The sequence below is a fragment of the Ranitomeya variabilis genome, chromosome 4, assembly GCF_051348905.1.
Source record: "Ranitomeya variabilis isolate aRanVar5 chromosome 4, aRanVar5.hap1, whole genome shotgun sequence".
In the NCBI taxonomy this organism is placed as follows: domain Eukaryota; kingdom Metazoa; phylum Chordata; class Amphibia; order Anura; family Dendrobatidae; genus Ranitomeya; species Ranitomeya variabilis.
In genome coordinates, this window is record NC_135235.1 from 258,199,483 (window position 1) to 258,225,339 (window position 25,857).

Consider the following 25,857-nt stretch of genomic DNA (forward strand, 5'->3'; position numbering starts at 1 on the left):
AAAAAAAAACCCCAACCTACACATATTTGGTATCGCCGCGTTCAGAATCGCCCGATCTATCAATAAAAAAAAAGCATTAACCTGATCGCTAAATGGCGTAATGATAAAAAAAATTCGAAATGCCAGATTTACGTTTTTTTGGTCGCCACGACATTGCATTAAAATGCAATAACGGGCGATCAAAAGAACGTATCTACACCAAAATGCTATCATTAAAAACGCCAGCTCGGCACGCAAAAAATAAGCCCTCACCTGACCCCAGATCACGAAAAATGGAGACGCTACGAGTATCGGAAAATGGCGCAATTTTGTTTTGTTTTGTTTTTTGCAAAGTTTGGAATTTTTTTTCACCACTTAGGTGAAAAATAACCTAGTCATGTTAGGTGTCTATGAACTCGTAGTGACCTGGAGAATCATAATGGCAGGCCAGTTTTAGCATTTAGTGAACCTAGCAAAATAGGCAAGCAAAAAACAAGTGTGGGATTGCACTTTTTTTGCAATTTCACTGCACTTGGAATTTTTTTCCCGTTTTCTAGTACACGACATGCTAAAACCAATGATGTCGTTCAAAAGTACAACTCGTCCCGCAAAAAATAAGCCCTCACATGGCCAAATTGACGGAAAAATAAAAAAGTTATGGCTCTGGGAAGGAGGGGAGCGAAAAACGAAAACGGAAAAACTGAAAAAGCTCCGGGGGTGAAGGGGTTAATTTATATAGAAAAAGTAAGCTTACCAGTCCAAGCGTTTTGACCTCCCAGTTGCAGGCCGACGCCTCGCACAGATGAGGCAGACACAGCGTAATCCAAAAGAGAAAAAAAAATCCAGCAAATGGCGAAGGATGCTAAAAAGTAACTTTTATTCCATGTCAGTAAAATTAACCAACACATGGCATCCAGCACTGAAACACTCAGAAAGCGAATGATCAACGCGTTTCGACTTGCGTCTTATCCATGATCGGACCAGGGAACACATTGTTGCCAGTCTTATAGCTCTTCCAAAGTGTCTCATTGGTTTATCTCTAAAAAGATTTACATATATGCTCATTATGTCAATTAATGAACACTTTACTTTTTAGCAACATTCGCCATTTGTTGGACTTTTTTTTTTCTTACAGTTAATTTATGTTTTAAGGTGGGCAATCACTTTTTCACACAGGGCCCTGTAGGTTTGGATTTCTTTTTCCTTTAATAAAGACCTTCATTTAAAAACTGCATTTTGTGATTACTTGTATCTTTGTCTAATTTTTACATTTGTTTGATCTGAAACATTTAAGTGTGACAAACATGGGAAAGACTAGGAAACCAGGGAAGGGGTCAGACACTTTTTCACACAACTGTATATGAAATCTGCAGCTGCTGCCCACAGAGAAGCGTCGGGCCGAGGGTCTCACTCTTGGGCTCTTTCTTCCTCTCCGTTAAGGCTGTGTTCATACACAGTGGTAAAGCTGTGATTTTTGTTTCTCTGGATTTTCCATTGGGAATTCTGTGTATGACCGCACCTGTAATGTGCGTGAGAAAAAACTGCAGCGTAAATCGTCCGGCATTGTGGATGTCTTTGTAAGCTACGGCTTTTCATCCTGTGAAATATGTGGCAGATTAGCTGCATTTCTACCATTTAATCCACAGAGGATTTTGCTGCTGATTTTATTTTTTTGCAGCAGAATTTCCGCAGCATTGGTCGCGAGGTGCCCGTCGCTCCTGTCCATCCCACACACCGCTAGCAGAAGAATTGCCATAGACCAAACCCCTGAAACGTCGCGGGGTCACATGCGCCAAGCTGGGGGTGCAGCATGTCCACCACTGCGGTGAAATCTGAAGGTTTTCTCGTCCCCTCGCGCTGCCTTTGGGGTGTACGTACGCCTCTGGACTCCGACTTCACAGCCTTTCTAAGGGCCGCCATCTTTAATCCACACATATCGTAGAGACACAATGGCCATATGGACGACCATTCAGCTCCAAGTTACACAAAACTGAATTCTGTGGTGTTTATAGGCCACAACTGGTAACCGGAGGCCGGTAAATGGTGTAATAATGACAAGTGGATCATTAATAGCCCTGATATTGATGACCTATGATCACAACCTGCTGGGACTTGTAGTTCTACATCTGCAGGAACGTTCTGCTTATAAACACACTGACGCCAGTAAGGAATAACCAGGAAGAGTTTCAGCAGCAGAAATTGGCCTTCATTTACGCTTCGCGTTGCAGTTTAGTGGTCCGCCTCGGTGTCCGTAGTTGACATTTGGCGGTAAAGTGCGGACTCGGAGGGAGCTAGTGACGACTGACTGGTTAGGAAGTGTCATGGCGGAGGATGAGGAGCGCCGACTGCAGAACAACCAGGTAACGGTCTATTAGTAACTCATGTGCCGGTTATTACCGGAGTGGCCGGTGAGGTACAGAGCCGGGTGTACCGTGCTGACATCTTGCATCTGCTCAGTCAGTGCCTCGCGGCGACAATGTTGTGCTCAGTGCGCCATCTTGCGGACGTTCGGTGTAACGCCATGATCTTGTCGCTCAGCGCGCCCTCTGCTGGCCACTTCAGTGATGAGCACCTGTGTCCTATTTAGCTTTTTAATTGCTGGTTATGACGTCACATTTATGCAATGACTTAATGATTGTGCAAAGAAAGTCACGAAACGAAATGTCTCAAAAGTGCTAGGATCAGTTTTTTGAAAAAAAAATATATTGCTGATCAGGTTGTATTTTTTGAGATATATATACCATATATATCTATATAATCGTAAGGGTATGTGTCCACGTTCAGGAAACGCAGCGTCCAGATGTTACAGCATAGTGGAGGGGATTTAATGAAATGCCGTCTCCACTGTGCAGGAAAAACGCATGCGTTTTTCCCACGAAAACGCACATGCGGTGCGTTTTTTCAGAACGTAGCATGTTGCTACAATGAGCAAAACATGCAGGAACACCGCAGGTGACCTGCCAGTGACCTCAGGTGCATTTTTGGTCAGGATTTTACTTGCATAAAATCCTGACCAAAGCCTGAAGCAAACCTTAACGTGGACACATACCCTCAGGGGTACTTCCCTCTGTCTGTCTTTCTGTCTGTAACGGAAATCCCGCGACGCTGATTGGTCGCGGCCGGCAGGCTGTGACCAATCAGCGACAGGCTTAGTCTGGCCGAGAATTGGCCCCATTCCGGACCAACTTTTTACTATTGATGCTGCCTATGCAGCATCAATAGTAAAAAGATATAATGTTAAAAATAATTAAAAAAAATTGTGCTATTCTCACCTTCCGGCATCCACCGATGCGCGCGATGCTGCCGCCAGCTTCCGTTCCCAGAGATGCATTGTGAAATTACCCAGATGACTTAGCAGTCTCGCGAGATCGCTAAGTCATCTGGGTAATTTCGCAATGCATCACTGGGAACGGAAGCTGGCGGCAGCATCACGCCCATCGGTACAGCTTCGGTGGACGACGGAGGGTGAGTATATAACTATTTTTTATTTTAATTATTTTTTTAACAGGGATATGGTGCCCACACTGCTATATACTGCATGGGCTGTGTTGTATACTGCGTGGGCTGTGTTGTATACTGCGTGGGCTGTGTTGTATACTGCGTGGGCTGTGTTGTATACTGCGTGGGCTGTGTTGTATACTGCGTGGGCTGTGTTGTATACTGCGTGGGCTGTGTTGTATACTGCGTGGGCTGTGTTGTATACTGCGTGGGCTGTGTTGTATACTGCGTGGGCTGTGTTGTATACTGCGTGGGCTGTGTTGTATCCTGCGTGGGCTTGAGAAAGACACCACGAGTGTCAGAATGCGTGGGTCCGGGTATCCTAGAGGCTGGACTTTTGACTGGGGCGACTCTGACTGTATTTGAGCCAGGTTTTAAGTATTGTTCATCGCCTCACCCAAACTTATCCCTGGGTGTTCACAGCCAGGGCGTGTGTGTGTGTGTGTGTGTGTGTGTGTGTGTGTGTGTGTGTGTGTGTGGGACTCCCCGTATTGTCTGTCACTCTACTTAAAGCCATTGAAGACGTTTCAGTGTCCACACACACAGGTTTAGGAGTGACAGCATCTATTCATTGTTTACACACATTTAGTTTAGATTGCTGCGGCCTTTATGCTGTGATTCGGCATTCGGTAGTATTTGTTAGCATTTATGTATGCTTTGTTGCTGTAATCTGTGAAATTGTTACATTTGTCACTCCCAGCCCAGGATTACCCCCTCTTTTGGGTATTTCACCCTTTGTCTATGGATCTGCATTTATGTGTATCATCCTTTGAGGATTTTTAATTGTTTTTATGTGTGCTCCTTGTTGTTCTATAATAAAGCTTTTTTGACACTCTTATCGGTTTGGGTGATCTTTGTTATATGCATGTACTTTTTCTTCATGTTTTCTGATACTGCGTGGCCTGTGTTATATACTGCCTGGCTGCTATATACTATGTGGGCTGTGCTATATAATATGCAGCTGTGCAATATACTATGTGGCTGCGCAATATACCGTACTGTGTGGCTGCGCAATATACTGTGTGGCTGCGCAATATACTGTGTGGCTGCGCTATATACTGTGTGGCTGCGCAATATACTGTGTGGCTGCGCTATATACTGTGTGGCTGCGCAATATACTGTGTGGCTGCGCAATATACTGTGTGGCTGCGCAATATACTGTGTGGCTGCGCAATATACTGTGTGGCTGCGCAATATACTGTGTGGCTGCGCAATATACTGTGTGGCTGCGCAATATACTGTGTGGCTGCGCAATATACTGTGTGGCTGCGCAATATACTGTGTGGCTGCGCAATATACTGTGTGGCTGCGCAATATACTGCGTGGCTGTGCTAAGTGCGACGTACATACATACATACATACATACATATTCTAGAATACCCGATGCGTTAGAATCGGGCCACCATCTAGTACGGTATATTATATTAATAAAACTAATATATATTAGAGGAGAATGGTAAAAAAATACAACAATGGTGCCATCTGGGTTTTGCTATGATGCTGCCACCATGCGCTATAAATGATATTACTTTTATTCTCCAAGACCGCTCGGCCTTAATTCATCGTCAGTATTCTCCGAAATGGTGTAAATTTGCGTGAAATGAGTGGAATGACGCATCGGTACCAAGGACCTTCTTACTTTCTTTAACTGTAATGTGTCTTTTTGTACAGAATTTTTTTTCCAGATTTTTTTTTTTACTTTAGTAAAATTCTGATGGTTCTTTAGACTTACAGATGTTCGGGCTTTTTTAAAAATATTTGTCACTTGTTTTTTCCCCCACTTTTTGAGCTCGTTACAGCATTTTTTTTGGGAGAAGTGCAAAAATGCAGCATTTTACAGCTGCAGCAAAATGAGTGAGATCTCCAACATCTCCTTCGCATTGTGGTTTTTTTTTTCTTCCCCTTTTGTAAATTGATCTACTTTGCGGTATGTCAGTTATTTTACTGTTTTTATTGCTTTTTCTCAGTTGAGATCAATTAGAAAAAAAAACAAAAAACTTTTTCTGCAGAAAAAAGCACATTAAGGCTATGTGCACACGTTCAGGAATGTCTGCAGAATTTTCCTGAACAAAGCCGGACTTTTTCTGCAAGAAATCCGCATGCGGTTTTTGCAGGATTTTTCGTGTTTTGCCCCGGAGCTTCCCAATGCAATAATATAGCGGCAAAAATGCAAAAAATCCACAAAATTAATGAACATGCTGCTTTTTTTTTACCGTGATGCGTTTTTTTTTTTTTGGCGGGAAAAAAACGCAGCATGTGCACAAAAATTGCGGACTGCATGGAAATGATGGGATACTTAATGTAAGCGTTTTTTTTAGCGTTTGTTCTGGCGAAAACGGCCTAAAAAAATGCTAAAAATCCTGAATGTGTGCACATAGCCTAAAAATTGACCAATTCCCAGTGGACACACTGCTGCAGCCGGGACGCTACGTGTGATCAGAACCTCCGATCGCCGTTCTAATATTTCTATAGTTGCAGATTTCTTGTCGTACCCCAGCGGTAAGGATTAGGCTTTTCCCGTACTGGTGGTCACATCCTATAGTCTCATCCACTTCTCTTATGGAAAACCCCTTTAAATGAATTTCCTGTCGTGCATAAACACGTAATGATGTATGCCAGTTTTCCAGCGCACATTATAGTACATTTGTCGCGCATTTGTCGGCTCAAGTCCCCTTTTACTAAACCTCATTCGGTGCAAAAAGTTGCAAAAGTTTGATCAAATACCACCATGACCCGATGATGATGATGATGATGATGATGAGAGCACTTGACGGTCGGGATCGGGGGTCCCATTCATCAGACCCTTATCTTGTGATTTGTCCTAATTCTGGGCACGCCACGTTCACTCCTGCGAAGCTCAGAGACTGATCCTTTCTTGCTTTTTCCCGTTTTTCTAGCCGTTGAGGGCTGCCGTGCATTACACTGTGGGGGGTCTCTGCCAGGAGATTGCCGAGGAGAAGCACGTCACCTTCAGCAAGCAAGCTGTCGCAGCAATATCAGAGATCACCTTCCGGCAGTGCGGTAAGAGCCCCCGGAACAGACGTGGTTTATACCTTTTTTGCCCCCAGTTCTGTATGGACTGATGACTAGGATCTTGCTTCTCTAGCAACTTGTCAGATATATGTATCCTTGGCATCCGGATGGTCAGATCAAAGCCTGTGCGGGTCAGAGGTGAAAAAATGGAGATAAAGAGGATTTCCCAAAAATGAACCTATCAAGGTCTGATCTGTGAAGATTGTGGGGTAAGACCCCCATCTGTGCCAGAACTAAGGGGCGACATTGGTCTCTTTGTAGGAAACGGTACCCGTCCCCATTAAGCATTGCACTGGTCCTAGCCAATTAGACTCTCACAGCTGAGAGTTTGTTACAATGGCTTCCAGTCTCCACAACTCTCTCCTATGTATCGGTGTCAGACTGTCCGGATATTTTTATTCACTGACATCAAGCAAAGGTTTTGAAAATGTTGAAAACTTGGAAGTTATATTAGAAACTTTTCATTATGCAATGATTGAGCTGTATTTGTCTAAACCAGAACCCCCCCTATAATTCCTGCCCTCCTCCCGCCCTCGCAGATCCCATCCCCCGACTGTGACTTACCATCAAAGTGTCCTTTTCACGTGAAGCACTCGCTCCTCTGTCTTGATGTCCTTCCAAGATTTTTAATGATGAGTTTTCCCAGCCTCACTAATTAAGGATCTAATTTCCATTTTTTCTCTCACTCAACAGAAACGTTTGCAAAAGACCTTGAGATGTTTGCACGGTAAGTGTGAGAGCAACAATACCGGTGATCTCCAGGTCCCTGCACCCCTCACACTCATGTCACCAAATCCCTGCACCCCTCACACTCATGTCACCAGCAGCACGAGATAGCAGAATTAGGGGAGGATGTGATACTTATGTAACTGCACAGCAACGCTGTATATCCTGTATACTCACTATTCTGCTGGTGCAGTCACTGTGTACATACATTACATTACTGATCCTGAGTTACATCCTGTATTATACTCCAGAGCTGCACTCACTATTCTGCTAGTGCAGTCACTGTGTACATACATTACATTACTGATCCTGAGTTACATCCTGTATTATACCCCAGAGCTGCACTCACTATTCTGCTGGTGCAGTCACTGTGTACATACATTACATTACTGATCCTGAGTTACATCCTGTATTATACTCCAGAGCTGCACTCACTATTCTGCTAGTGCAGTCACTGTGTACATACATTACATTACTGATCCTGAGTTACATCCTGTATTATACCCCAGAGCTGCACTCACTATTCTGCTGGTGCAGTCACTGTGTACATACATTACATTACTGATCCTGAGTTACATCCTGTATTATACTCCAGAGCTGCACTCACTATTCTGCTGGTGCAGTCACTGTGTACATACATTACATTACTGATCCTGAGTTACATCCTGTATTATACTCCAGAGCTGCACTCACTATTCTGCTGGTGCAGTCACTGTGCACATACATTACATTACTGATCCTGAGTTATATCCTGTATTATACTCCAGAGCTGCACTCACTATTCTGCTGGTGCAGTCACTGTGTACATACATTACATTACTGATCCTGAGTTACATCCTCCATTATACTCCAGAGCTGCACTCACTATTCTGCTGGTGCAGTCACTGTGTACATACATTACATTACTGATCCTGAGTTACATCCTCCATTATACTCCAGAGCTGCACTCACTATTCTGCTGGTGCAGTCACTGTGTACATACATTGCATTACTGATCCTGAGTTACATCCTGTATTATACTCCAGAGCTGCACTCACTATTCTGCTGGTGCAGTCACTGTGTACATACATTACATTACTGATCCTGAGTTACATCCTGTATTATACTCCAGAGCTGCACTCACTATTCTGCTGGTGCAGTCACTGTGTACATACATTACATTACTGATCCTGAGTTACATCCTGTATTATACTCCAGAGCTGCACTCACTATTCTGCTGGTGCAGTCACTGTGTACATACATTACATTACTGATCCTGAGTTATATCCTGTATTATACTCCAGAGCTGCACTCACTATTCTGCTGGTGCAGTCACTGTGTACATACATTACATTACTGATCCTGAGTTACATCCTCCATTATACTCCAGAGCTGCACTCACTATTCTGCTGGTGCAGTCACTGTGTACATACATTACATTACTGATCCTGAGTTACATCCTCCATTATACTCCAGAGCTGCACTCACTATTCTGCTGGTGCAGTCACTGTGTACATACATTACATTACTGATCCTGAGTTACATCCTGTATTATACTCCAGAGCTGCACTCACTATTCTGCTGGTGCAGTCACTGTGTACATACATTACATTACTGATCCTGAGTTACATCCTCCATTATACTCCAGAGCTGCACTCACTATTCTGCTGGTGCAGTCACTGTGTACATACATTACATTACTGATCCTGAGTTACATCCTGTCTTATACTCCAGAGCTGCACTCACTATTCTGCTGGTGCAGTCACTGTGTACATACATTACTGATCCTGGGTTTCATCCTGTATTATACTGCAGAGCTGCACTCACTATTCTGCTGGTGCAGTCACTGTGTACATACATTACACTACTGATCCTGAGTTACATCCTGTATTATACTCCAGAGCTGCACTCACTATTCTGCTGGTGCAGTCACTGTATGCATACAGGGTCTTCTCTCAAAATTAGAAGATCATCAAAAAGTAAATTTTATTTCAGTTCAATACAAAAAGTGAAACTCCTATATTAGTCATTACACACAGAGTGATCTATTTCACATGTTTATTTCTGTTAATGTTGATGATTATGGCTTACAGCCAATGAAAACCCAAAAGTCATTATCTCAGTAAATTAGAATACTTTATAACACCAGCTTGAAAATTGATTTTTAAAGGGAACCTGTCACCCCTCAGGCGTTTGTAACTAAAAGAGCCACTTGTGCAGCACTGATGCTGCATTCTGACAAGGTGGCTCTTTTAGTTATGCTCCCTGCACACTCTGAAATAAACGTCTATAAAATGTGCCCCCTCATACCGTGAAATCGTCCCAGGGCAGGACTTTCCTTCCTAATCAGACGCAGCACAGCCGTCACTACGGGCCTGTGTGCGCTGTGCGCCGCCTCCTCTTGCTTCATTAGCGTCCCAGGCGCCTGTGCTGTAAGTTCGAAGGGCAGCGCAACTGCGCATGCCCGGAAAAAAATACTTCAGCGCAGGCGCCGAGGACACTACTGAAGGAAGAGGAGGCCGCGCCCGGCGCACACAGGCCCGGAGTGACGGCTGTGCTGCGTCTGATTAGGGGGGAAAGACCCACCCCCGGGACGATTTCACGGTATGAGGGGGCACATTTTATAAGTGATTATTTAAGCGTGTGCAGGGAGCATAACTAAAAGAGCCACCTTGTCAGAATGCAGCATCAGTGCTGCACAAGTGGCTCTTTTAATTACAAACGCCTGAGGGGGGTGACAGGTTCCCTTGAAAATCCGGAATGTTCCCTACTGAAATGTATGTTCAGTAAATGCACTCAGTACTTGGTCTCGGCTCCTTTTGCATCAATTACTCCATCAATGCAGCGTGACATGGAGGCGATCAGCCTGTGGCACTGCTGAGGGGTTATGGAAGCCCAGGTTGCTTTGATAGCAGCCTTCAGCTCGTCTGCATTGTTGGGTCTGGTGTCTCTCATCTTCCTCTTGACAATACTCCATAGATTCTCTACGGGGTTAAGGTCAGGCGAGTTTGCTGCCAATCAAGCACAGGGATACCGTTGTATATAAACCAGGTATTGGTACTTCTGCAGGAACATAACGTCTTTCGACTCATACAGACGTCTTTTATGCTCCCCTGACGCCACCACATTAATGCGATGCTCTCCTCCGTTAATGCGATGCTCCCCTTCGTTAATGCGATGCTCCCCTTCGTTAATGCGACTCTCTCCTCCGTTAATACGATGATCCCCTTTGTTAATGCGATGCTCTCCTTTGTTGATGCGACGCTCTCCTTTGTTGATGCGACGCTCTCCTTTGTTGATGCGACGCTCTCCTTTGTTGATGCGACGCTCTCCTTTGTTGATGCGACGCTCTCCTTTGTTGATGCGACGCTCTCCTTTGTTGATGCGACGCTCTCCTTTGTTGATGCGACGCTCTCCTTTGTTGATGCGACGCTCTCCTTTGTTGATGCGACGCTCTCCTTTGTTGATGCGACGCTCTCCTTTGTTGATGCGACGCTCTCCTTTGTTGATGCGACGCTCTCCTTGGTTAATGCGACGCTCTCCTTGGTTAATGCGACGCTCTCCTTGGTTAATGCGACGCTCTCCTTGGTTAATGCGACGCTCTCCTTGGTTAATGCGACGCTCTCCTTGGTTAATGCGACGCTCTCCTTGGTTAATGCGACGCTCTCCTTGGTTAATGCGACGCTCTCCTTGGTTAATGCGACGCTCTCCTTGGTTAATGCGACGCTCTCCTTGGTTAATGCGACGCTCTCCTTGGTTAATGCGACGCTCTCCTTGGTTAATGCGACGCTCTCCTTGGTTAATGCGACGCTCTCCTTGGTTAATGCGACGCTCTCCTTGGTTAATGCGACGCTCTCCTTGGTTAATGCGACGCTCTCCTTGGTTAATGCGACGCTCTCCTTGGTTAATGCGACGCTCTCCTTGGTTAATGCGACGCTCTCCTTGGTTAATGCGACGCTCTCCTTGGTTAATGCGACGCTCTCCTTGGTTAATGCGACGCTCTCCTTGGTTAATGCGACGCTCTCCTTGGTTAATGCGACGCTCTCCTTGGTTAATGCGACGCTCTCCTTGGTTAATGCGACGCTCTCCTTGGTTAATGCGACGCTCTCCTTGGTTAATGCGACGCTCTCCTTGGTTAATGCGACGCTCTCCTTGGTTAATGCGACGCTCTCCTTGGTTAATGCGACGCTCTCCTTCGTTAATGCGACGCTCTCCTTCGTTAATGCGACGCTCTCCTCTGTGTGTAGCCCAGTGTTTGCTGAGAGCCGATCCATCAAACTTTCTGCAGGTGTAAGGAGACTGTGGGGTAATTGCTGGTCTCCATTGTCCCGGTCTCTTCATCTGCGGGTAGCGGGGGCTGCACACATCGCAGGGTCCTCTGTCCTCGCAGCTGCCTCGCGCTCTTGTGCGGTGACGGCTTTCTGGAATGGGATGTAATTGCTCGTTTGTATCCAGATTGCTTTCATCGTCCACCACTGCCATCATCTGCTCCGCTGCCATCTCTCCACCGCTTGCAATGACTTTTCTTTTTTTCAACATTGAAGATGTTAAACTTTCTTTTTCATGAAATTGTGATTTCAGTTCTTTTTAAAGGGGCCTTCTGATTTCAGGATAGTTGTCCCCGGGTGCAGCCCCGAGTCTCTGCAGCCCCTGCTCCTTTCCTGCAGAGGTCTCATCGCCAGGACACGTTCTTACAGGTTCTGCTGCTGTGGATTTCTCAGTGTAGTTTGCAGCAGATCAGTCCCTTGAAGCGTGAGGCCAAATATCTCGGTTTTGTTGCCTTTTTTTTGCAAATATTTCCAATAATCACAGCAAAAATGCAATAAAGTGGTTGCAGACGTGCATACGAGGAAATACATACATACATACATACATAATAAATACATAATAAATATATACATACATACATAATATATATACATATGTATACCTAATAACCTTTTTTATAGTTTGAGCTTGAAGAAATGCTACTTTTTCTGCATGAAAATCACAATTTGCAAAAAAAAAATACAGAAAATGCACTTTAATAGTCTCATAAAAATAAATAAAAAAAATATTCCAGCGCTTCTAATTGCAGAAATATAAGACTTTAAAGTTGCAGCGCCTTGTTTCAGCCTGGACGGCTCTCGCTCCCTCACAGACATTTTCATGAGATCTGTAAAGTCCGTTTCTTCACTTCTTATATAGACATGCGAAAAGGAGCACAATCAACATGGAGGACGTGAAACTGCTGTGTAGGCGCAGCCGCTCGCTGGTAAGTGTAATCCTTCTCATTCTCAGGCTGAGTTCACATTTGTGCTTTGATGCAGACACTGATCTGTTGCATAAATAATACAGACGGGAGCAGAGGAGGACCCCACTGATTTTTATGGGGTCCGTCTGGGCTCATTTATATGTCTGTTTTTAGAATGCAAGAATAAATTGTTTGCTGCTTTTTTTTTTCTTCTGTTCTGACAACAGATACTGAGCAGAATCCAAATGGCCCGTAATAATAGATGGAGGACCTCCGCTTTTGTGTAGTGCAGGCCCAGTTTCTGTGTTATACATTCACTCATACTCATAACTATTTTCTAGCTTCATCACATCTCCACCTTCAGTGATGAGATTGCAGCAAACAACCAGAGAGCAAAAAGAAAGAAGTCTGTCAGCGCCGGGAAGAGGCGGTCGGATGGTGATTCAGAGGTGGCCGAGAGCGAGGACCACAACATGGAATGAAGGAGTCGTGTGCGGATGTCGTCTGCAACTGATCAAGAGATAATGTAAATATACCGGGAATTATCACCCCGGTGTGATGTGTAAAATATCTGTTTGTTTGTTTTTTTGTGGAAAATGACAGTATATTTCATTAAAAATCTGTAAAAAAATATTCTCATTCTGAGCCGCGCTTTAGTTCTTGTAATAAACGGTCCACGGTCCCGTTATCTCTCCCTCCGCAGGACCCGTCCGCTCTCCCTCCGCCGGACCTGTCCATTCTCCCTCTGCCGGACCCGTCCTTCTCCCTCCGCCGGACCCGTCCTTCTCCCTCCGCCGGACCCGTCCTTCTCCCTCCGCCGGACCCGTCCTTCTCCCTCCGCCGGACCCGTCCTTCTCCCTCCGCCGGTCCCGTCCGCTCTCCCTCCGCCGGTCCCGTCCGCTCTCCCTCCGCCGGTCCCGTCCGCTCTCCCTCCGCCGGTCCCGTCCGCTCTCTCTCCGCCGGTCCCGTCCGCTCTCCCTCCGCCGGTCCCATCCGCTCTCCCTCCGCCGGTCCCGTCCGCTCTCCCTCCGCCGGTCCCGTCCCGTCCCGTCCGTTCTCCCTCCGCAGGTCCCGTCCGCTCTCCCTCCGCCGGTCCCGTCCCGTCCCGTCCCGTCCCGTCCGTTCTCCCTCCGCAGGTCCCGTCCCGTCCGCTCTCCCTCCGCCGGTCCCGTCCCGTCCCGTCCGTTCTCCCTCCGCAGGTCCCGTCCCGTCCGTTCTCCCTCCGCAGGTCCCGTCCCGTCCGCTCTCCCTCCGCCGGTCCCGTCCCGTCCCGTCCGCTCTCCCTCCGCCGGTCCCGTCCCGTCCCCTCTCCCTCCGCCGGTCCCGTCCCGTCCCGTCCCGTCTGCTCTCCCAGTTCATACCTTTTTTTTTTTTTTTTTTAACTTCTACAAGTCCGATAGTTCTCTCCCAGCATCCTCTGCTGGAGAAGCCCCTTATACACATGAGGTCCGCATGTTTGGCCAACTTTAATGTGTATAAGAGCTTTTATTCCTACGGGGCTCGATGAAGCTGAGAATCAGGATGCTGAATGCAGGGTCCTGCGCCTGCTGCGCCCAGAGTTACACCACCATGGCGTTTTTGTTTTTTTTTAAACCCTTTAGAACAACAAATCTGCAAGATAACTGTTAGCTTAAAGAGCTTTTCCACCTTTGGGGACATTTTTTTTGTTTTCTTTAAATGCACTTGTTTGGAGCTGAACATAATTTTTGCATTTGGGATCATTGAAAATGTTGCCCCGTTTGCCTCCTGTGTTGCACTGTCTATTGCTGGCTGCAGAATGAGTTAACTGAGAGTCCATCAGTGACCCAGGAGTTACTCTTTTATCTGCCTTTTTCTCAGCTCCTCGCAGTTGATTTATGACCATTGACCACAAAAAAGGTTGAATGTGCAGCAAAACAAACAGTCTGGAAAAGTCAAAATGTGCAAAATTTCTAGTTTAATCCAATTGAAATTTTTATTTTTAGCCCCAAAGAATTTCACAAGAGGATCCTGTATACAGCAGCGTCTGTCTCAGCTTCCTGAACTCCTTTATTTATGGGGATTATGGTTGACTTGAAATTAGGACTCTGTTCTGATTAGTCACAACGTCCTCCTTGAACTGAAATTAAAAAAAAAAAGTAAGTACCCCCTTACCTACCGCTCCTTCCACCTGGTCCATACTGTGCAGACAAAGCTGCAGCTACTTTCCAAGAGGTGGAATTAGGATCTGATGTATAATAAGGACGATCTTGTAAGTGTGAACGGACGCCTACGAGTCGCAGGAAGTTATTTCTGTTCAATCATGCTCCTTATGTAACGTATCGCCTTTTCATAACTTTCTACTCACAAAAAGAAGGAGCGTTTCCCTCCAGTATAAAGCACCTTCTAATCACCGACACACTCCAGCAAATTGCTCTCAATTAAGCGTCACAGTCGAGGTGTTCGGTTCTCTGCTTATATAAGGAGCTGCCAGGTGATGCCAAGGAACAGTCCGCCATCTGCATCCGATCAGAAATGTGCCAGTCACTCAGCAGCGCACAACTCTTACTGGTCCTCCTGCTGAGCTGCACCGTGAGATCGACTGTGCCCGTCACACAGGACAGAGGGGCAGCAAGTGACAGCATGGTACGTATCAAAGGGGCAGTATCATAGTAGATATATTCTTGTACATAGGGGGCAGTATTATAGTAGTTATATTCTTGTACATAGGGGCAGTATTATAGTAGTTATATTCTTGTACATAGGAGCAGTATTATAGTAGTTCTATTCTTGTACATAGGAGCAGTATTATAGTAGTTATATTCTTGTACATGGGGGCAGTATTATAGTAGTTATATTCTTGTACATAGGTGCAGTATTATAGTAGTTATATTCTTGTACATAGGGGGCAGTAGTATAGTAGTTATATTCTTGTACATAGGGGCAGTATTATAGTAGTTATATTATTGTATATATGGGGCAGTATTATTTTAGTTATATTATTGTACATAGGGGCAGTATTATAGTAGTTATATTCTTGTACATAGGGGCAGTATTATAGTAGTTATATTCTTGTACATAGAGAGCAGTATTATAGTAGTTATATTCTTGTACACAGGAGCAGTATTATAGTAGATATATTCTTGTACATAGGAGCAGTATTATAGTAGTTATATTCTTGTATATAGGGGCAGTAATAATAATAATAATAATAATAATTTTTATTTATATAGCGCCAACATATTCCGCAGCGCTTTACAACTTATAGAGGGGACTTGTACAGACAATAGACATTACAGCATGACAGAAATCCCAGTTCAAAATAGATACCAGGAGGAATGAGGGCCCTGCTCGCAAGCTTACAAACTATGAGGAAAAGGGGAGACACGAGAGGTGGATGGTAACAATTGCTTTAGTTATTTGGACCAGCCATAGTGTAAGGCTCGGGTGTTCATGTAAAGCTGCATGAACCAGTTAACAGCCTAAGTATGTAGCAGTACAGACACAGAGGCTATTAACTGCATAAAGTGTATGAGAACACGATGCAAGGAACCTGATTATGTGTTTTGTTTTTTTTCTATTTTTAATAGGCCACACAGGGATAGTTAGGTTAATGCGTTGAGGCGGTAGGCCAGTCTGAACAAATGCGTTTTTAGGGCACGCTTAAAACTGTGGGGATTAATCGTATTAACCTAGGTAGTGCATTCCAAAGAATCGGCGCAGCACGTGTAAAGTCATGGAGACGGGAGTGGGAGGTTCTGATTATTGAGGATGCTAACCTGAGGTCATTAGCGGAGCGGAGGGAACGGGTAGGGTGGTAGACTGAGACCAGAGAGGAGGTGTAGGGTGGTGCTGAGCCATGAGGATGAGGGTAGTAGTTTTGTACTGGATTCTGGAGTGGATGGGTAGCCAGTGTAATGACTGGCACAAGGTAGAGGCATCGGTGTAACGGTTGGTGAGGAATATGATCCTGGCAGCAGCATTCAGGACAGATTGGAGCGGGGAGAGTTTGGTAAGAGGGAGGCCGATTAGTAGAGAGTTACAATAGTCCAGACGGGAATGAATAAGAGAAACGGTAAGAGTTTTTGCAGAGTCGAAAGTAAGAAAAGGGCGAATTCTAGAAATGTTTTTGAGATGCAGATAAGCAGAGCGAGCCAGTGATCGGATGTGGGGGGTGAATGAAAGCTCGGAATCAAGGATGACCCCAAGGCAGCGGGCATGTTGCTTTGTTGCTGCGCACACGGAGATGGCAATGTCAGGCAAAGGTAGGTTAGTAGAGGGAGAGAACACGAGGAGTTCAGTTTTTGACAGGTTCAGTTTCAGATAGAGGGAGGACATGATGTTAGAGACAGCGGTAAGACAATCACTGGTGTTTTCTAAGAAGGTCGGAGTGAAAGCAGGAGAAGAGGTGTATAATTGGGTGTCATCAGCATAGAGATGGTACTGGAACCCAAATCTACTGATTGTTTGTCCAATAGGGGCAGTATACAAAGAGAAGAGGAGGGGGCCTAGGACTGATCCTTGAGGAACCCCAACAGTAAGGGGAAGGTGAGAGGAGGAGGAACCAGCAAAACATACAGTGAAGGATCGGTCAGAGAGATAGGAGAACCAAGAGAGAACGGTGTCCTTGATGCCGATGGAGCGGAGCATAGTGAGGAGGAGCTAATGATCCACAGTGTCGAATGCTGCGGAAAGATCCAAGAGAATTAGCATGGAGTAGTGACCATTAGATTTAGCTGTTAGTAGGTCATTAGAGACTTTAGTGAGGGCAGTTTCAGTAGAGTGTAAAGAGCGGAAGCCAGATTGAAGAGGGTCGAGAAGAGAGTTATCTGAGAGATGGCGGGTAAGACGGGAGTGGACCAGGCGTTCCAGGAGTTTAGAGATGAAGGGAAGATTAGAGACAGGTCTATAATTAGCGGCACAGTTTTGGTCGAGGGAGGGTTTTTTAAGTAATGGATGTATGATGGCATGCTTAAATGAGGAGGGAAAAATACCGGAAGTGAGGGAAAGGTTGAATATTTTTGTTATGTGAGAGGTGACAGCCGGGGAAAGGGACTGGAGGAGATGTGACGGAATGGGGTCACTGGTGCAAGTGGTCTGGCGAGAAGATGCAAGGAGCCTGCTTACTTCTTCAGTAACTGGTTCAAAGTCAGAGAGTGAACTAGATGCAGTGGGGGAGGGAGGACAGTGCCTGGTATGAAGAGATTGGGAGATGATTTCCTGTCGAATGTGGTCAATTTTTTCTTTGAAGTAATTGGCCAGATCGTCAGCGCGGAGATCTGTGGTTGGGGCCTGCTCTCTTGGGTTGAGTAGGGACTGGAAAGTGTCGAAGAGACGTTTAGGGTTATTGGACAGTGAGGTGATGAGGGTGTTGAAATAGGTTTGTTTGGAGAGGTGAAGGGCAGAGTTGTATGTTTTTAGCATGAACTTATAATGGATGAAATCTTCGGGTAGATTAGATTTTCTCCACAGACGTTCTTTATTATAGTAGTATTATAGTTGTTATATTCTTGTACATAGGAGCAGTATTATAGTAGTTATATTCTTGTACACAGGAGCAGTATTATAGTAGATATATTCTTGTACATAGGGGCAGTATTATAGTAGTTATATTCTTGTACATAGGAGCAGTATTATAGTAGTTATATTCTTGTACATAGGGGCAGTGTTATAGTAGTTATATTCTTGTACATAGGAGCAGTATTATAGTAGTTATTTTCTTGTACATAGGGGCAGTATTATAGTAGTTATATTCTTGTACATAGGGGCAGTATTATAGTAGTTATATTCTTGTACATAGGGGCAGTATTATAGTAGTTATATTCCTGTACATAGGGGCAGAATTATAGTAGTTATATTCTTGTTCATAGAGGCAGTATTATAGTAGTTAAATTCTTGTACATAGGGGCAGTATTATAGTAGCTATATTCTTGTTCATAGAGGCAATATTATAGTAGTTATATTCTTGTACATAGGAGCAGTATTATAGTAGTTATATTCTTGTACATAGGGACAGTATTATAGTAGTTATATTCTTATACATAGGAGCAGTATTATAGTAGATATATTCTTGTACCTAGGGGCAGTATTATAGTAGTTATATTCTTGTACATAGGGGCAGTATTATAGTAGTTATATTCTTGTACATAGGGGCAGTATTATAGTAGTTATATTCTTGTACATAGGGGGCAGTATTATAGTAGTTATATGCTTGTACATAGGGACAGTATTATAGTAGTTATATTCTTGTACATAAGAGCAGTATTATAGTAGTTATATTCTTGTACATAGGGGCAGTATTATAGTAGTTATATTCTTGTACATAGGAGCAGTATTATAGTAGTTATATTCTTGTACATAGGGACAGTATTCTAGTAGTTATATTATTGTATATATGGGGCAGTATTATAGTAGTTGTACATAGGGGCAGTATTATAGTAGTTATATGCTTTTACATAGGGACAGTATTATAGTAGTTATATTCTTGTACATAAGGGCAGTATTATAGTAGTTATATTCTTGTACATAGGGGCAGTATTATATTAGTTATATTCTTGTACATAGGAGCAGTATTATAGTAGTTATATTCTTGTACATAGGGGCAGTATTATAGTAGTTATATTCTTGTACATAGGAGCAGTATTATAGTAGTTATATTGTACATAAGAGCAGTATTATAGTAGTTATATTCTTGTACATAGGGGCAGTATTATAGTAGTTATATTCTTGTACATAGGAGCAGCATTATAGTAGTTATATTCTTGTACATAGGGGCAGTATTATAGTAGTTATATTCTTGTACATAGGGGGCAGTATTATAGTAGTTATATGCTTGTACATAGGGGGCAGTATTATAGTAGTTATATTCTTGTACATAAGGGCAGTATTATAGTAGTTATATTCTTGTACATAGGAGCAGTATTATAGTAGTTATATTCTTGTACATAAGAGCAGTATTATAGTAGTTATATTCTTGTACATAGGGGCAGTATTATAGTAGTTATATTCTTGTACATAGGAGCAGTATTATAGTAGTTATATTCTTGTACATAGGGAGCAGTATTATAGTAGTTATATTCTTGTACATAGGGGCAGTATTATAGTAGTTATATTCTTGTTAATGTATAGTTAATGTTACTTAAAAAAATGGCTGCTTTTTTCATTTGGTTCCCAATTTTTTTTAAAAGCTGTGTATCCTGTTTATGGAATAGAGTAGATAATTGGGTAACATATAAACTTTTCTGGGCCACTTGTCACATTGAACAAATCAGAGCTAGAAGTCAGATCCATTGTGGCCGCCCGGCTGATTTGTGTCCTCGCGGAGACCGCACACGACGCGGCTGTTTCCAGATAAGTGCCTTTATATGTTTAGCTTAATAAGAGGCTGCATCTAAAGAACGGAAAAATATACAAGAAGGTGAATTGAAAGGAAATCAATGGTAAAATAAAGTTATGTATGAAAGATGAAATCCTGCCATTGGCTGCGAGTTCAGGCCTGGACACTTAATTAAATCCTCTCCGTTTTACAGGCTCCTATTTCAGAGATTCATTTACTTCTTTTTTTTTTTTTTCCATTTTTTTGAAAAAGTTCCAGGAAACAGTCCATAAATGTGACCATTAAAGCGGGTTATTACATTAAAATGGTGCGGGGAAGTGCAGCAGCGGAGCCGGCAGTACATTATCTGTCAGGATCTGTCATATTCTTCGGAATCGCCCACAGACTGATGTGGAAAAGGTTAGGACCCTTATATTTAAAGAACCACTGATGTCACGCAGAAATAACGAGGGGGACAGGATAATGAGGCCGCTGATTTGTTCTCTCTGTCCCGTTTAACTAACATCTGTGTAAAAGAAAAAAAAAATGGAAAAGGAAAATAATTTTATTTTACCATTATCAAATACCACAGACGTAAATCAGAGCATGGTGCGCGTCCGGGGAGGAGAAAAATGGCCGTTTGTGGAAGATTTAGCTGCGCACGTAGCAAGTGTGACGTATTAACCTGCCGAGCTGCTTCTAAATTAAATCGAAGATCAGGCTAATCATCGTCTATTCTTTCAATCCAGCCGCAGAATCGGATTTAAAGGGGTGGTCTCACTAAAATGACCCATTTTCTTATGTCCCTTAAAGGGATCCTGTGTAATCAGATCCTGACTCTGTGGCCTCATATCTGATGCTGCCGTCTTCTTAATTGGCCATGTTCACACAACTTTTGTTTTTCAGTCCAGACATGGACTAATGGCAGCCACATGGAAGATTACAGCGCATGATATGCTGGCGCAGTTTTCAGACGAGAATAGCACAGACAGTGGCACCCGAGGACGAGCGCACAAAGCTCAGCACTGACCCTACCACATATGCAACATATATTGCAACCGCAATGTAAAATGACAATAAAAACATTACTTGTTGGTAACTATTAAGGCATCAAAAGAGAAAATAAAATAAAATAAAACAACACACTAAGCCTACGCGTTTCGAGTAGCGATGAGCTAGCGTGCTCAAGTGAGGTGTTATCTGAGCATGCTCAAGTGCTAATACTGTATCTCTGGCATGGTCTAATACTATGTTCGAGTCTCCGCAGCTTCATGTCTCGTGGCTGGTCGACAGCTGAAACGTGCAGGGATTGTCTATCAAGCAGGCAATCCCTGCATGTGTTGTAGATGTCGATCAGCTGTGAGATATGGAGCCGCGGGGACTTGAACATAGCATTAGACCATGCCGAAGACACTGTATTAGCACTCGAGCATGCTCAGATAACACCTTATCTGAGGTCGCTCGCTCATCATTAGTTTCCAGCACTAAGACTCTTAATGATAGTGCTATGATTGAAAACGAGTTGACATAGTGTGTTTTCTTGTTTGTCTTTTTTGATATTTTAACAGTTACTTATAAATGATGTTTTTTACTCCTTTCCGGTTCCTGGATGTCTTCCTACCATCATCCTGATCATTTTCACCCGGGAGCCGGTCCGTGGTCTCTGCCCATGATCTCTGTCCATGGTCTCTGCCCGTGATCTCTGTCGGTGGTCTCTGTCCTTGGTTTCTGCCCGTGGTCTCTGTCCATGGTCTTTGCCCGTTAAGGCTACGTTCACACTAGCGTTGTGCGCCGCTGCGTCGGCGACGCAACGCACGCAAAAACGCGTCAAAACGCACGCAAAAACGCTGCGTTTTGCGACGCATGCGTCGGTTTTTGCCGAAAATCGGACGCAAGAAAAATGCAACTTGTTGCGTTTTCTTGGTCCGACGCTTGCGGCAAAAAAGACGCATGTGTCGCACAACGCAACAAAAAAAACCGCATGCGTCCCCCATGTTAAGTATAGGGGCGCATGACGCATGCGTCGCCGCTGCGTCGCCGACGCAAACCCGACGCACATTAGCTTAACGCTAATGTGAACGTAGCCTAACCTCTGTCCATGGTCTCTGCCCGTGATCTCTGTCCATGGTCTTTGCCCATTACCTCTGTCGGTGGTCTCTGTCCATGGTCTCTGTCCGTGCACCGAACCCTTATTAGATTGACGGTTATCTGGACAGGCTGAGCTGATGTCAGATTTTTCTTTGCCTTTGTTCAGCTTTTACACTCGAGTGGCCGATTATTTCACAACCATCTGACCCCAGCCTTAGGCTCTAATGGTCGAGGTGGGTGAATTCTCTGCACCTAAAGGTGGGCAAACAGAAACTGGTCTAAGGGCCACATTGTGGGATTGAACTACGTGAAAGGACCACAATGGGGTTGTCTTAAGATTACAATTCTTACTCCGCCACAGGATAGGTGATAAATGTCTGCTTGCTGGGGCTTCTTGCATCGGGCCCCTTATTGATCAGTAGAATGGGGGGTCCCATTCCCTCCATGGAGCCGCAGTCATTTATGCAGCAGGAACCCTGTCCAGATAACCATCAGTCTAATAAGGCTGCGGTGCACGGACAGAGACCACGGACCGAGACCACAAGCACAGACCACAGACAGACCACTGGCAGAGACCACGGACTGAGACCAAGGGCAGAGACTACAGGCAGAGACCACGAACCGAGACCACGGGCAGAGACCACGAACCGAGACCACGGGCAGAGACCACGGGCAGAGACCACGGACCGAGACAAGGGCAGAGACCACAGGCAAAGACTACAGACCAAGACTACAGACCAAGACCACGGGCAGAGACCACGGGCAGAGACCAGGGACAGAGACCACGGACCGAGACCAAGAGCAGAGAGCACGGGCAGAGACCACTGCTCGTGGTCTTGGTCTGAGACCACGGACCGAGACTACAGGCAGAGGCCACGGACCGAGACCAGGGGCAGAGACCATGGACCGAGACCACAGCTCCTGGGTGAAAATGATCAGGATGACGGCAGGAAGACATCCAGCAATTGTGATGGAAAGGACCATAAAAAAGACATTATTTGTTATTAAACTATTAATATATCAAAAGGAACAAACAAACCTTCCCCCCCTCCCCCCACTATTCCTCCGCATTTTCGATCCTAGCGCTGTAAGAGCCTTAGTGCTCGAATCTCGCAGGCACAGTCCCGGATAATGAAGCCGGCAGGTTCCTTTTAAATCAAAGTTGTGTAATCTCCTTGTGTCTTATTTTCTGCAGGATGCGGATGAAGTGAAGAGGAGAAACCTTCTGAATGTCCTGGCTGCCATATTTGACTGGCAGATACCAGAGAGAGACGCCGAGATAAACCTTGAGGATCCCGAGTTGCCCTTTAGGCCGCAGAGGTCTATGTATGACCCACAGCTGGGCAGAGAGAAGAACTTGTGTAAAAACTTCTTTTGGAAGACATTTTCTGCCTGTTGAGCTCATAACCCCCTTATAAGAAGTCGTATGTGGGTGCGCGCCCCATCCCGTGCATGCAATGATGGTGTCGTGTCATTACAGGAGCCTGGTGTTGGCCATTTATGGGTCATGCGGCCTGAGCCTTAAAGGGGTTATCCAGGACTTTGCAGTTGATTACCTCCCCATCAAATAGGCCATCAATATGATATCGGTGGGGTCCTACACCTGCACACCAGCAATGTACGGGGACAACACAGCAGCCCTATAAATTACTGAGTGGCCGCAACTCATTAGCAGCCACTAAACAGTGGGACTCGCTTGTGGCCCAGATCTCAGCGGATAGGTGGGTGACGAAGGCCGAACTCCCACCAGACTGACATCAGTTGTTATGTGCTGGAGATAAAGGAGTTATCTGAATCCAAAAACCCCTTTAAGTCCTGGACATCCCTTTTAAGCTATATACTATCTTGATTTTTGTATATATTTGGTCTTCCCAACTATGTGTGAAGGATGGATTCACCTTAAGTGCAGGACTTAGGGTGATAAGTATAACTATATGGCGGTATATATGTATCCAGAAGAACCGAGAAAGGAAGCTGCCATTTTTAGGACCGCACAGATGATTTTAGTTTTGTTGATTTTTAGTTCGAGGTGTCATTCTGTTACAATATATCTAAAATGCATATTACGCATGAATGTACGTGCAAAATAAAAGCCTTGTGTGTACAAGTGTTACCGATGAGCACAACCTGCGACTGGACCGACCGTTCGGGCCTGGAATGGAGCATCTGGCGCTGATAATGTAGCATCTACTTTACAGGCATAAGCTGCAGTACCAGGCATTACCTATAAACAAGGGTGGTGCTGTTTCCAGAGAGCGGAAAAGTAGATATTTTTTTTACCTGTTAGCAGCCATTACTGTATGGATTTCATTGTGAAGTCGTATAAAGGTTGAGGTTTGTTCTATTACAAAGCTCCAAATGCCCAGCTGTGTCCCTTCCCATAGCCGTAGTGTTCATTCATATGGCCACCACTAGGGGGCGCCTACTGCATATTCTAGTTCAATAGATGTCATTGGTGAGCTCCCCCTGGTGGTGGCTGCAGGAAACCAGAATTGTATTATTTTTGTTAGATTTAGCCATAGTGTTCATTCATATGGCCACCACTAGGGGGAGCCTACTGCATATTCTAGTTCAATAGATGTCATTGGTGAGCTCCCTCTGGTGGTGGCTGCAGGAAACCAGAATTGTATTCTTTTTTGTTAGATTTAGCCATAGTGTTCATTCATATGGCCACCACTAGGGGGAGCCTACTGCATATTCTAGTTCAATAGATGTCATTGGTGAGCTCCCCCTGGTGGTGGCTGCAGGAAACCAGAATTGTATTCTTTTTGTTAGATTTAGCCATAGTGTCCATTCATATGGCCACCACTAGGGGGAGCCTACTGCATATTCTAGTTCAATAGATGTCATTGGTGAGCTCCCCCTAGTGGTGGCTGCAGGAAACCAGAATTGTATTCATTTTGTTATATAGATATAGCCAGTGTTCCTTCATACGGCCACCACTAGGGGGAGCCTACTGCATATTCTAGTTCAATAGATGTCATTGGTGAGCTCCCCCTAGTGGTGGCTGCAGGAAACCAGAATTGTATTCTTTTTGTTATATAGATATAGCCAGTGTTCCTTCATACGGCCACCACTAGGGGGAGCCTACTGCATATTCTAGTTCAATAGATGTCATTGGTGAGCTCCCCCTAGTGGTGGCTGCAGGAGACCAGAATTGTATTCATTTTTGTTAGATTTAGCCATAGTGTTCATTCATATGGCCACCACTAGGGGGAGCCTACTGCATATTCTAGTTCAATAGGAGCTGTCATTGGAGAGCTCCCATGGTGGTGGCTGCAGGAAACCAGAATTGTATTCTTTTTGTTATCGAGAGGCATGGGAAATAAAGCTCTGTAAAAAAAAAAAAAATGAAGCTCTCACCCTCTAAATTTATATTCTAAAGTTAATTTTCACAGATTTTTTGGACCTAAAGATGAAACAATAGGCACTTTTTAAGTTTTAATGTTAGTATGTGCCCCAATAATGGAGGGGAGGGGGGCTCTGATTTGGCACAGGGCTTTGCACTGATGGTCATAAAGCCATTACGTAAAGCGCTGACCCCAAGGACACGCATGTAAGTGCCACTGTGTTTAATGCTGCAAAAATCCCCGTCCATATCGGCTTTCAGATCCATATTTTAGCTGATTTAAATCATCAGAAGACTGTCCCTCAAAAAAGAAATCAATAGATATGAACTAATTAAACATTTTACATTATAATCTGCAGATCGGAACACCGAAATGAATCACGCTCGGAGGGTAATTCATGCGCAGCTCCACCTCCAACCTCACTTTGTAAAATTGATTAACGAAACATTTGCAACTCTGCGCCTAAATCTCCGGCAATGTTTCACTGTAGAAAGTGAATTATATTCTGTAGGGGTTAATTCCTCCCGGTTTTGCTGCCTTCAGCAGTTTCAATAACATCCTATAGAAGTAAAGGTAAACTCTCGCAGCTTGTATAATGGTTGAATCATGTTTCCTGGCCAAGCAATTTGCTTCACTTTTCATTAAGCCATAAATCAGTTTTATTATCAATGAACACGTTGTAATTCTCCAGTCGGGGC

General features: G+C 44.4%; 1 protein-coding gene across 2 annotated transcripts; it reads left to right on the forward strand.

Moving 5' to 3' along the window:
• The first annotated feature begins 1,387 nt into the window (after positions 1-1,387).
• CENPS (centromere protein S) lies at positions 1,388-23,919 on the forward strand. 2 transcript variants are annotated; one of them, XM_077249659.1, is made up of 6 exons: positions 1,388-2,339; positions 6,375-6,498; positions 7,204-7,237; positions 12,403-12,469; positions 12,790-12,974; positions 23,005-23,919. In XM_077249659.1, the coding sequence occupies exons 1-5, from the start codon at positions 2,301-2,303 to the stop codon at positions 12,928-12,930; spliced, it is 405 nt and encodes a 134-aa protein (XP_077105774.1). In that variant the 5' UTR covers positions 1,388-2,300; the 3' UTR covers positions 12,931-12,974; positions 23,005-23,919. The 2 variants fall into 2 exon arrangements, with proteins under 2 accessions (XP_077105774.1, XP_077105773.1); XM_077249658.1 differs by lacking the exon at positions 23,005-23,919 and having other exon boundaries at positions 1,390-2,339; positions 12,790-13,088.
• Positions 23,920-25,857: the final 1,938 nt, after the last annotated feature.

Coding starts and splice junctions, on each gene's coding strand:
- CENPS (XM_077249659.1), top strand. CDS start 2,301: ATGGCGGAGGATGAGGAGCGCCGACTGCAGAACAACCAG. Junction 6,499..7,203: donor GATCACCTTCCGGCAGTGCG/GTAAGAGCCCCC, acceptor CTCACTCAACAG/AAACGTTTGCAAAAGACCTT. Junction 12,470..12,789: donor GTAGGCGCAGCCGCTCGCTG/GTAAGTGTAATC, acceptor ACTATTTTCTAG/CTTCATCACATCTCCACCTT.